The 12,199-nt window shown below is 38.2% G+C and overlaps 1 protein-coding gene across 1 annotated transcript in view; it reads right to left on the bottom strand.

Moving 5' to 3' along the window:
* Jarid2 (Jumonji, AT rich interactive domain 2) overlaps positions 1–12,199 on the bottom strand; it is a 50,633-nt gene that overhangs the window by 14,226 nt on the left and 24,208 nt on the right. Inside the window, exons 16-19 of the mRNA XM_069508997.1 lie at positions 9,928–10,034; positions 9,130–9,366; positions 5,428–5,623; positions 3,110–3,345 (exon numbers count right to left, since the gene is read on the bottom strand). Coding sequence (XP_069365098.1) covers positions 3,110–3,345; positions 5,428–5,623; positions 9,130–9,366; positions 9,928–10,034 — 776 coding nt within the window. The remainder of the gene's footprint in view (positions 1–3,109; positions 3,346–5,427; positions 5,624–9,129; positions 9,367–9,927; positions 10,035–12,199) is intronic.

Below are 12,199 nucleotides of genomic sequence, written 5' to 3'. Positions count from 1 at the left end.
TCAATTCAATCACAAATACAATAGATACAATAAAACTATAATATCCATTAATATGCAACTCATAATATCTACGTACAATAATTAACCTCGAAAAGCAGAAACTCCTTAAACTACTTAGCCATGACAGTTTTCTTTTAAATAGATTATATTATATACTACTGCTGTGAATTTTTTCACGTTCCTATATACTACCATTTGGCTGATAGCACTTGACTCTAACAAAAATTAGCACTTTAAAATATCATATTTTACAAACGGATCTAGATATCGAAAAATGATGTTCCCACACCCACTGTGTTTTTAAAAGACCTATTCAACGATACCCCACACTATGGGGTAGACGAGAAAAAAAATCATCCTCACTTTACATGTAGGGGAGCTGCCTTAAAAAAATATATTTATCACAACTTTGTCGGCGTAATTAATATTTATACCCATGCCAAATTACAGATTTCTAGCACTAATAGTCTCTGAGATTAACCGAGGACGGACGGACGGACTGACAGACGGCATGGCGAAACTTGTGGCACCGATACCGGCAACCAGTGGCACTTCTCTAAATAGGTAGGGTTACTTAGGATTGTCTAGTCTCATTGGAGACGTTAGTGTCATGACTCATGACTCATAATTAGTGATGGTTGTTATAGTTATCGATGAGGGTAGTTTGTGTTGTCTCTCGTAGTGTGAGAAGATTTTTAGTGCGCCCACGAAGGCTCGGTTAATCTAATATGTTGTAATCCTGACTTATCCGTTTTAATCATCATCATTATCTTCTGAAGGCAGCCAGTTTTGGCTTCACGTATCTTAAAAATACAGACTAGCACTACTCTATCCCACACATTTTGTTTCTCAGAAAATAAAGAACGTCTGGCGGGAGTAAGGTCTTGAACCATTATGAACGATTTTCGAAAATGAACAACCCGTATGATGGTAATTGTGAATTATAAGTCGGAAAAACGGAACCCTAAAAATCGTCCCATCTGAGTTTCCGTGGCGTGTACGAAAACAATGTATGAACACAATGTGCGAAACCGGGGCGGGTCGCTCGTTATTATTATTATATTATATACAGAACATTTTAAAATAAAGGTAATTTAAATTATTGTAACTTAATTTTCTCCTACTTGCTCGGAATTGGCTACTTTACTCAAGAAAAAATTTCACTACAGAGGACTGTTAATGGGTCTTCACTGGCCGCACACCAGCAATTTCCAAGAGGACTGTAATGGAAATTGCTGGACAGTTTCATACTGTTGATGAGGTTCGTTATGGTGTAGACTAAAATAAATTAAGCTTTTTGGGTACACCTATTTTTTAATTTTTGTTTGTTTTTATTCATTTTTATATTTTTCAATAGTTTTTAATTATTTAAGTATTTTATTAGGTACTATATATCTATATAATATAAAAATGAATCGCTGAATGTGTTATATTATATAATTTTAATTGTTTCCTCGCAATTGGAAGAGAAGTACTATACAAGTCACGGCCGAAATCTCGATTAGCGACCTCGTTTAGTTTAAAACGACACGGCACGGCTGGCGCCCCGTCCTTTTAAAACCACTTGAGAAGTCCTCGGCTTCGCCTCGGCCTTCCAATAGTACTCGGCCAGTAATCGCTTTATTTAAGGCCTAGACTGTAATGTACTATTATATCCATATTTACGATTTAATCTTATTTCGCGGTTTAACGACAAATGTTATATAAAAACCTGTAACTCAAAATCATCATATTAATCGCGGTGTGTTCCCGTTATTCACATTATAATATTATACACTCATATTTGCCCACCCATGCGAGGCCGGGGCTGATTAATTGTCAATAATTCTGATTGGTCTGATAAACACCACTCCGCCTGTCTCTGCTTAATTAGCTAAGTAAAGCCTGACCAGAATATAAAAAACTTGCTCTGGGGGCACCACTAGTATATTGTCTATGGTCAATAAGTACAGGTTCCATGGGTTTTTCGCAATATGGCGAGGTATTTTATTTTTCTGGTTAGGCTTTACACACACACTTGACGAAATTTTGTTAAATGACGAAAGGCTAAAGAGCCTGGGTAAGTTTTGCCGAACAGTGCCTTTGCGCAGCGAATAAGCTTATTTTTACTAAAAATCTTTACTGCAAACACCAACAAGGAAGAACGGACAATAATATAGTGTTAAGGCGGTATTATTGCAGTTAAATGGGTTTTTGACTACAATTTTTTTATTACTTTATTATAAACTAGAATAAAATTAATGACGTGAACTGAAAAAACTAATTAAATCGATCAAATAACAAAAAGTTATAAGCATTTAAATATTTCTGATTAGACAGAGATAGCGATACAGCAGTTTGACGTCACACCTACTAATGCCATAGTATAGCTTCGTGCGGTTTCATACAAATTTTCGTTTTGCGAGAAAGGGATAGAAGTCTCTCCCACTCTAAAATTAAAATGCCTGTTAATTTGTAAATCTTTGTTGGATTTTAATATTTTTTTCAGTGTACGTCAATATTTTATCCTAGTTAAAAATAAAGTAATAATATTTATCAAATTCAAAAGTAGGCAAATACCCAATTAAACTCTCTTCTTTTTCCAAAGGTTCTTTCGAAGAAAGGAAAGCTTTATGCCGTCACTTACAATCAGTGTTCAATTTCATTTGCGTAAATTATAATCGTTATTCAAAAAGAAGCTTGCAAACTACAGTGTCACCTTACTGGTACGTCATTTTTGTTACCTAATATGGGTTACATCCTTCGCGCGCTTTCACATTCGCATTTGCAATAATCAAAGTCAAAATCTCTTGTCAGCCCTAGTACAAACTACAATCTATTTGGGCTGCAAATTGCAAATACCAGTCTCAGTTATTATCTAGTGCTTTGGTCTAAAAGTGTGATGTAAAATGTTCACTTTTAAACCACACTAGCGCATGAGCTTATTTCTAATAATATGTACAAACAATAAAAGACTTGAGCCGGCGATCTCTCAACGGCTTTAGCGCCATTTTTAATATCGCATCTTTTACACTGTCTATCTTGCTGTACGTTCTGCCAAGGTCAAGCATTCTCGGCGTACGTAGAGCAAGATTGACCGGCGCGGCGCCAAATCGAATGTATCACTCGCCTTCCTGAATGCCGCCAGCGACATTTGGCGGCCAGGCTTGACGCACTCCTCGACGTCGAGTATGGCTTTGCGTACGTTGGTTTCCTCTTCGCTAAGCTCGCCCTCATCCGACGACTCATCCGACTCGCCCAAGAACACCTTTCTGGTGTGCAGCGGATTATCTGCACGCTTTTGCAGTTGTTGGTGCTTCGTGTCCCACCTGGACTCCACTTTCGCATGGAGATTGTTGCGCTCCTCTGAAATAAAATGAACTATGTATTTGTGAGAACACAGCATTTGCATCTTTCTTGCCTCAGAGCATCAGTAAAGTACTGAAAAAACTATTACAATATCATGTTTCTTAGGCATTGTACATATACAGGTGGGGTTGTCGCTGTAGACTTCAAGTTTGCCACGGTATTAGGGGGCCAGTATAGCGCCGTGTTCTCTACCAGGGTAGGAAAAAATCAAAGGAAGTGAAATAAGTATATAATTCTGCACAATTCAAATTACAATCTGGTACGGTCGTCTTAGGGCAACTGGCGAGTCGCGCTACGCTTCGCACGACCTCCTAAAATAGGTTGTTTGACGTCGGCAATCACAAAAGTCCAATTCGAAAAGCACGCGCAAATTTAAATTCTTTGTTCAGTTGTAAAAGTCTTTGTTCAGTATGTTTGTATTTCACTACCGTTTGCGGCATACAGTTTGTACTTATTGTTCTCAGCACTGCCACGCACAGGCCTATAACTTTTAGGTTATTTTATTTTTAGGTATCGTATTCCACTGCCCTTATCTGTCACACATAAACGGTGGTTTCCTAAGTCGACGCAGGTACCCACTGGTTCTACCTGCTGTAGTGATTCGTAAATCTAATCACTAAATTCTAATTATAAAAATTTTAGCTTCACAAAATTTTTCTTAAAAACGTCCTTAGGAACGACATCTAGCTACCGTGTAAGACACTACTAGGTCAAAACGCAGCACCACCTAGCGTCCGATAGCGGAAATCCAGAACTTCGGCGACACCTACAGTCGAATGGTCTAATTAGCTAGTAACTAACGTAAAATGATCACTCACGCATAGACACTAGCGACACCAAACGATGGATAGCTTACTATTCTAGAAAAGTCCTTTAGTAGTAGAAAACAGATCCGGCTTCGAGAAGGATCTTGACGGTTCGAGACTTCCGGCCGAGTTCAAATAAATAGGCGATTTCTTCTGTCCATTATTATTATCATCTCGGAAACCCTAGCAGTCACTACGCGAGAGTGCTCTCTGATTTATTTAATTAATATTTTATAAAAGTGTCAAGTTGTGAGTCTTTGGCGAACCCTCTAAGGTTGGTAACTGTGAAATTAATTTTACGTTAGGTTATTTACTTTATTCTCTGTGATCGTTCTCTGTTTTGTTCGTGTAATTAATTTTGATTTAACCCTAGCAGCTAGAGATAATTACTAACAAGCTGTAAACCCGGATCCACGACAATTCACTCGACGCGACACTTGGTCCTGTTAGCCAAGGTGTGGCTTGCGTCAGTGAAAGGTTCTGGAAGCGGGAAAAGTGAGCATCTCCTCAGCTTCACTTGTCTCGATTCCAGGGTTCTAGTTCTTGTTGTATTCTACCCCTACATCGGCGGAGTTCCTACATACTTCGTGCTGATCCACCGAAGTACTCAGCTACCAGAGGCTACCTCCGGCAGCCGTTCTACCCTGCACGTCGAGCACCCTACGTGTCGTCGGGAAGAGGCCGCGCTGAGCGACGCGCCGCCCGTGCACCACACAGCTTCCCCCGTGCCTTCGGCCAGCCACCCGGCGACCATCGAAACAGGCCAGTGTCCTTTGTACGGACGGTTGCGTATTGTATTGCGTGTGCGAACCTCATTTAGTGTTTTAATTAGGAATCTTGAACCTGTGAATTGTAGCGCGTACCTACGACCGCTCCCGGCTGAGCAAATTATTTCCATTCCACAATAAGTCACAATTCTAATTGTACAGTAAATTAAGTATTAATTTAAATATATGTATTAAACCATATCTCTCTTTGATTTCATCTACCTGTCACCCAGAAAACGTGACACTGCATCTTCACTTATTTTCCTGGTTGTTTTTCTAGTTGCTCGGCTGTTCGCAGCGATTAGCTCTCTGCCTATATCTAAAGTGATGCATGCAGAGCCAATCCAGGCTGTCCGGGATAAGTCTGAGCCACGGAACCCTCCGCGACCTCGCCAACTGTGTCTGGAACGGCCCAGCTAGTCCAATCTCACGTTGATGCATTTTAAAGAAAAATAATAAAAAAATGCAAAAATTAAAGTGCAAACTTGTAAACTGCAGATACTTACCGTCTGTTAGAATGTCATACGGCAACAGATATTTTACATATATTTGGTCCAGTCTTTTTTCTGGATTGGATAATTTAAGAAAAGACATTTCCTCTGCAACTTTTGTCCATTTCTTCTTCATGGAGACTTCCTTGAAGCCTCCATGTTTTTTTACTATTTTAAACATGTTCGGAAGATTGACTTCCATCCCGTCCACCTGTAACAAATATAATTTGTTCTATGATTATTTCGCTGGTACCTAATTCATAGTTATCAATAATATACTCTGATCATCAAAAAATCTATTTTTTTTAAAGAATTACTTAGTTCTCTTTGTACCCGACTGCACCAGAAAGACTGGTTGGTGGCTCAAAATGGTTAACGCACTCTGAGATTTCATCTCTATCATTTGTGTCGGATTATGTAACAGAGAGAGCGCTATAACTTATTTCCGCAGATAGAGTATATCAAATGAAAAAAAAAATTCACCTCACAACTAGCAACACCTATCCTACGATAGCAAAGATAATTAAATTTTTGTTTCTCTATCGATTAAAGAACGTACTTATTATTATTGATTTAAATGTAAGTAATTACGCGTGAAATTAAATACCATCACTATGACCATGTTTCATGCTGCAAACAGTAATTTTTCGAAAATTTGCGGCAGGTACACTTCTTAAGACGAGCCATTGTGCATTGACGGATCCAATGTTACCAACTCTTTAAAACCGTTTGTCGCCGTATACGTACTAAAAAGAGTGAAATTTTAATTGACATTATTTGTACCGTTATTTCCGAACTTAATGTCAGCGTTCGCCCAATACCCACACTCAGCAGTCATACTTTTCTTGAGTATAAACTAAATCTCAGGAAAAAGAAAATTCCACCGAAGTTAATGACTTACAGGTCAGTACAAATATACCTCCCGAGGTATTAAAAACGCATCTATGTAATATGATCCCTTGGGCGTCTATGGATGACGTCGATTTTATGGTGTCGTCTCAAAGTTCTTTTCAAATAATATTATATCTGTAAATTTATTTCTCACTATATATGAGACTGCTTAGCATGTACATATCTTCTCTATATATAAAAATAGATCGCTGAATGTGTTGCTGATCGCAAATCTCGAGAACAGCTGAACCGATTTCGCTAAATATTTTTTTTTAAATTCCTTGCAGTGGATGGTTCTTACGGAGAGAAAATTTAAAAAAATTAGGATCGACTGTTAGGCGGTACGAAGTTTGCCGGGTTAGCTAGTATAATATACATATATTACACATACTTCTTCTAGGGCCTAAAAATTAATAATTTAATCTATTTGTTATATTAATACTTTACTGTCGTAACTGTGACGTGACCCGGGTCACATTTGAAAATCAGCATCCTGCATTTTATGTGTGTTAACACATATGAAGCAAGAAATTATGCTAAGCTGTACACCCCTTTTCGGTGGTGTCACATAATGTATGCTTTGTTTTTATCTGTGACACTAACAACAAAGAATATGTGCACTTGTTGCATTGGACGTCAGCAATGCTTTCAATTGTGTTTCCAAACAAGAGAAGAGAAAATTTCCTGGGTACATCAGCAATATTATTATTAGCAGTTACCTGGAGCAAAGGACCATTATAATAATTACTGACGCCGCGCCGCGCCGGGGGGATTTCAGAGACAATTAAGGTAACTAGCTGAGTACCACAGGGCTCCATCCTTGACCCCACACTATGGAATATCCTATACGACGGCGTATTTAAACTAGACCTTAGTGATGAAGCCCGCCTCATTGGTTTCGCGGATAATTTGGCTTTGGTAGTATGCGCCAGAACAGACCAACTATTTACGCAATGGGCAAAGAGGACCCTAAATAAATTAAATGAATGGATGGTCAAGAAAAAACAGCAACAATCCTAAGCGGAAAAAAAAAACACGGTCTTATTGGTGACTACACGGGAATTAGTATTTTTGTTACTAATTATATTCTTTAAGTCTTTCAATTAATATATAATTAGTGCGATTTTTATCTCGTAACTACACATTTTGTGTTTATCCACTCTCATATCTTAAAATTCTAATTATAAAATCAAAATGTGTCACATATTGGCTTACTTTATTCACTATTATACAGGAAGATTTTTTTGGTTTTGCACATATTTTTAATGTTGTATAGAAACGAAATTTAATTAACACGTATTTTTTATTTTTTTATTTTACTTAAGAATACCAAAGTTATCGTTTACCAAAGATACCCACTTTTGAACAGATGATTAGGGTCACCCTACAAACGTTATCTTCAGCTGTTGATTAAAATTCACGCACTCACACCCGATGACGCGCGGGGCGGCCTTTGACCTCTGCGCGCTTTAATATCGTCTAAGATGCGAACTTGGTACTTTTTTTAAGGGAAAACGTCAGAGTTAGCTAGCGTGCTTTGTTTACGAATAGTATGACCATGTTTGCTTATTTTAAGGTAAAAAAATATTTCAAAAAAGGTACAAAATTATGAATGGAAATGTGTTCTATTAACGATACAGAACCACAAACAAAAATTTGTGCAAAACCAAAAAAATCTTCCTGTATAATACTTTAATATAAAAAAATCATTATAACACTATTTTCATATAAAAATATTGCAAAATATTGTTATAAAATAGTTTTTTTCCATTACGATACGGTTCACGGCGACATCTGCCGACTTTTCGAAGGCGTCATAGCGTCAAACGGTTTTAAATAGTTGGCAGCACTGTCTATGATTTACGTCAATCACGGCACGCGCATGCTCGTTAACTACTGAAATATGTCGCCGTAGATAGAGTAATAAAGCTATATTGAAGTACTGTGTAGCCGCGTATGAGATAGCATAGCACGACGTAACGATGAATAACACGACAATTATTACCATTGTTTAGTAGTCAATATTTGTATTAACTGATCAACAATATTTGTATTAAACGTTTTTTATGTGAAAACAAGGAAATAACTAATGAGAAATACAATGACGCCACGAATTTTCAAAGTTAGTTTTGCAACTAAAGTTGCATTCCTTGTATGTATTTTTGAAAAAAACCGGTAACACGATAAGGGGCAAAAATAGGTTAGCTGCGTCTCTGTTTATCACATCAGTAACTTTATCTGTGCTCTCTTTTTAGTGTGAATGAGAAAGCAAACGTTTCTGTATCTAGCTTTATTACTCTATCTACGTATGTCGCCCAATTTTGACAACATATTTTAAACTGCTGCTGCTGCGCGATTGCGGTAGAATGGCAGCTGGGCAGCTACAATGTCACGATCGCAATCACCTCTGATTGGTTGACACTCAACTATTGGTTACAATGCATTGTTGCAACAAGAATAGCACAAATTCAGCCAATCACAATTGAGATTGTAATAATGATTCATGCAGGTTTTACGAAATCGCCCTACAGCTTAACTATTTTTGTTGCTCATAAATTTTATTGTGATGGAAAATTTATACACAGTAGGTCCAAAATACTGTGAATAATTGTACTTCAATTTTTTTTCTTGCAATATTTATCAAGAAAAACTTATATGAGTTTTGAGAAAATATGTTACCAAGATTTTATGGTTTAGATTTTAAATTTCTTTTCAGTTTGGAATTCAATTATTGTCGCCAGAAGGGTTATTTAGGATTTATTAAGACTTTTTTTATGAGAAGTGTACTATTGCTAAGTTATTTTTTTGGGCTTTCGCCTTTCTTACCAAGGGTGGCCTATCAAAATATACACTATGAAATGCCAAGTAGCTCCTTATTGCGGAGAGGGCTCGTGTCCCCTCCCCCCAGCGCTTGAAAAAGCGAGCTGGGTACTGGACCTCAGTAACCACTCTTTCCAAGCCTGCGGTAGCACACTGTGGCCTAAAGTTTGGTGGGGCCACCACTTTACAGAGGCCATATTGTGCAGCCTTTGTAGCAATTTTCTTATAAAATTCGATTGGGTCCTGAAAATAAACAACTTTGTTACTTTTTTTAATCGTATGGCATTTTTAGTTTATTAATTTTATTAAGCGTGTCAATTACAAAATATTATATAAGTTAATTGGAATTATATTTCAAGTCAAATGTCAGCTATTACAGTCAATGACCATCCAGCCAAGTGACAAAATCAGAAGGAAGGTCAAAAAGGTCTTGCGATGGTTCTCCGTAAGAGTGTGTAGGGCAACGCTGGATTATATGTTGCACTGTTTGATCCTTCTCACCATATCCACAGAGAGCGGACGGTTTCCACCCCCACTTGTGCAGAAGATAGTTGCATTGCCATGCCCTGTTCTTAGTCGGTTTAGACGGCACCACAACTTACGAGGCAGGTGGAACCCATTCGGTTTTACTCTAGGATCGGGGATATGTGTTGCTGGGCCTCCAAATTCCCTCCACTCCTCTCTCCAGTCTGACTTTTAGAAGCAAGTTGTTATGGACGAGCCATACGTAATATGTGTCAAACGAAATGGAAAAGTGCAATCTGCAATTATTACTATTGTATTTAAATTAAGAAAAACACTTACCTTAAACTCCCTTTCGGTGGGGTAAAATGTAGGAGCATTTCGCATCCTACATCCCGCAGAGGATGATGATTCGGCATCGTCCGATTCTGCCCGATTGTTTTGGGTGCCTGTAGTGACATGATATTTTATTAAATATGTAAAATTATTTAACCCTGTTTTATTTTCAAAAGGTTGCATTTTATCTCGGGAAAACAAAGGGTTCCTACAGAATTATAACCCAAATTCACGCTAATGAATGCGTACACACTGGTGAAACGTAACACGCAATCCCACAAATTGCCGTCCACACGATTCAACAGATCGATTGCAACAAGACCTCGTCGATCGCTATCAACGATTAATCCTAGCATTCAACGGTACAGATTGACGTATTCCCTAGTGAGGAGGAGAGGACAAGGCAAAAAAAACCGGCCAAGTGCGAGTCAGGCTCGCGCAATGAGGGTTCCGTACTACAGTCGTATTTTTTCGACATTTTGCACGATAATTCAAAAACTATGATGCATAAAAATAAATTAAAATCTGTTTTAGAATGTACAGGTGAAGACCTTTCATATGATACCCCACTTGATATAGTCACTCACTTCGAAAGTTGAAAATACTAATTATTAGTTCATGACCACAATTTAATTTTTTTTTTGTGATCTAACCCTAAATTCACGGTTTTCAGATTTTTCCCCAAATGTCAGCTATAAGATCTACACCTACCTGCCAAATTTCATGATTTTAGGTCAACGAGAAGTACTCTGTAGGTTTCTTGACAGACAGACGGACAGACAGACAGACAGACAGACAACAAAGTGATCCTATAAGGGTTCCGTTTTTCCTTTTGAGGTACGGAACCCTAAAAAGGTGTAGATCAAGGAGAGATGACCGTTTTTCTACAACTTCAAAATCGTCGGAACACAAGACTAACGTCGGTGCAGTCCCGAAATGTATTGGAGGTTCGAGGAGTAAGAGTCAGTGAGCGGACAGTTCGCAGAAGATTCAAAGAAGTCGGTATAGGCTCATTTGTGCACGCCAAAGCACCAAAACCTAAGAGACACCACCGCACAAACCGACTATACTTTTCTCGTGAATATCGTCATTGGGACTTCGACGAGTGGCGTCAGGTGCCAGGTATCAGGCCATCGATATTATAGTATTACTCAAATGAGCGGGTACAGCGGTGCCTATTTTATTTAACAATAGCTTATGCTCGCGATTTCGTCCGTGTGGACTACACAAATTTCAAACCCCTATTTCACCCCCTTAGGGGTTGAATTTTCAAAAATCCTTTCTTAGCGGATGCCTACGTCATAATAGCTATCTGCGTGCCAAATTTCAGCCCGATATCCGTCCAGTAAATTAAGCTGTGCGTTGATAGATCAGTCAGTCAGTCACCTTTTCTTTTTATATATTTAGATGTATAAAATATTTGATTATATTCTTAGATTGTAGGCGGTAGTCGCCTATAAAAGCGAGGTGCGCCCAAGTATGAGGCTCATTTCGCTGCTGATTTTTGTGCTGTAATCAACGTGGTCTGGTTTGAATTATGTTTTTCTTTATTTCCGACTTTTACTTTTTGTGTCTTACGTGTTAAATTTTGTTCCAATCATTAAAAGTTTGATAATTGTAAAAGTATTTGGTTTTGTGTTAATAAATTGTGTGTTTTTAATTGAATTTTACTTCCGTACCTAAATTCAGAAGTGGGATTCCTATTCAATAGCCCACTATAGTTAAAATCTAGTCACTGACAATCAGTTTGCTTAAATTGGAACAAAATTCTAACCTTTAAATTTTTGTTGTTGTTCTTGTACGATGTCGGATCGCGGGTATCGTAACCGCGATCGTAGCCGTGATGTGCCGTGATCAACATCGAAGTTCTCGAAGCAGACCACGTGGATGTGAAACAGCAGGGCCTAGATGTAGGTCGCGAGATCACGCACTTAGTCGTGTTTTTATCCAAACGTTGCACTCAATAATGAATCAATACTCCGCGATCGAGAAAAACGTGTCGAGACTTGTCGAAAATAGTTTAACCTCGGTAGTAACTAAAAGCGAGTGTAATATTAATCGTCTCGGTAACACTGTGACCGTTCAAACAGAATGCAACACTCCCGTTTCTGCACCTTGTTCCGAACAAGATGAAGTTACTGCAATTAAATCTTTAGAATCAAGTACCTATACCTTTGGCTTTATGGCTAAGCACGTATTGGCCACGTGAACGAATCTAGTTCAAGTGTTCTTGTCCAAATTGAATTTTTGTCTAAAAGTTTTCACGTCTACCCTACGT

Source organism: Maniola hyperantus, chromosome Z (assembly GCF_902806685.2).
Source record: "Maniola hyperantus chromosome Z, iAphHyp1.2, whole genome shotgun sequence".
Classification (NCBI taxonomy): Eukaryota; Metazoa; Arthropoda; class Insecta; order Lepidoptera; family Nymphalidae; genus Maniola; species Maniola hyperantus.
The sequence above is the reverse complement of the archived record's forward strand: the minus strand, read 5'-3'. Positions and strand labels throughout refer to the sequence as shown.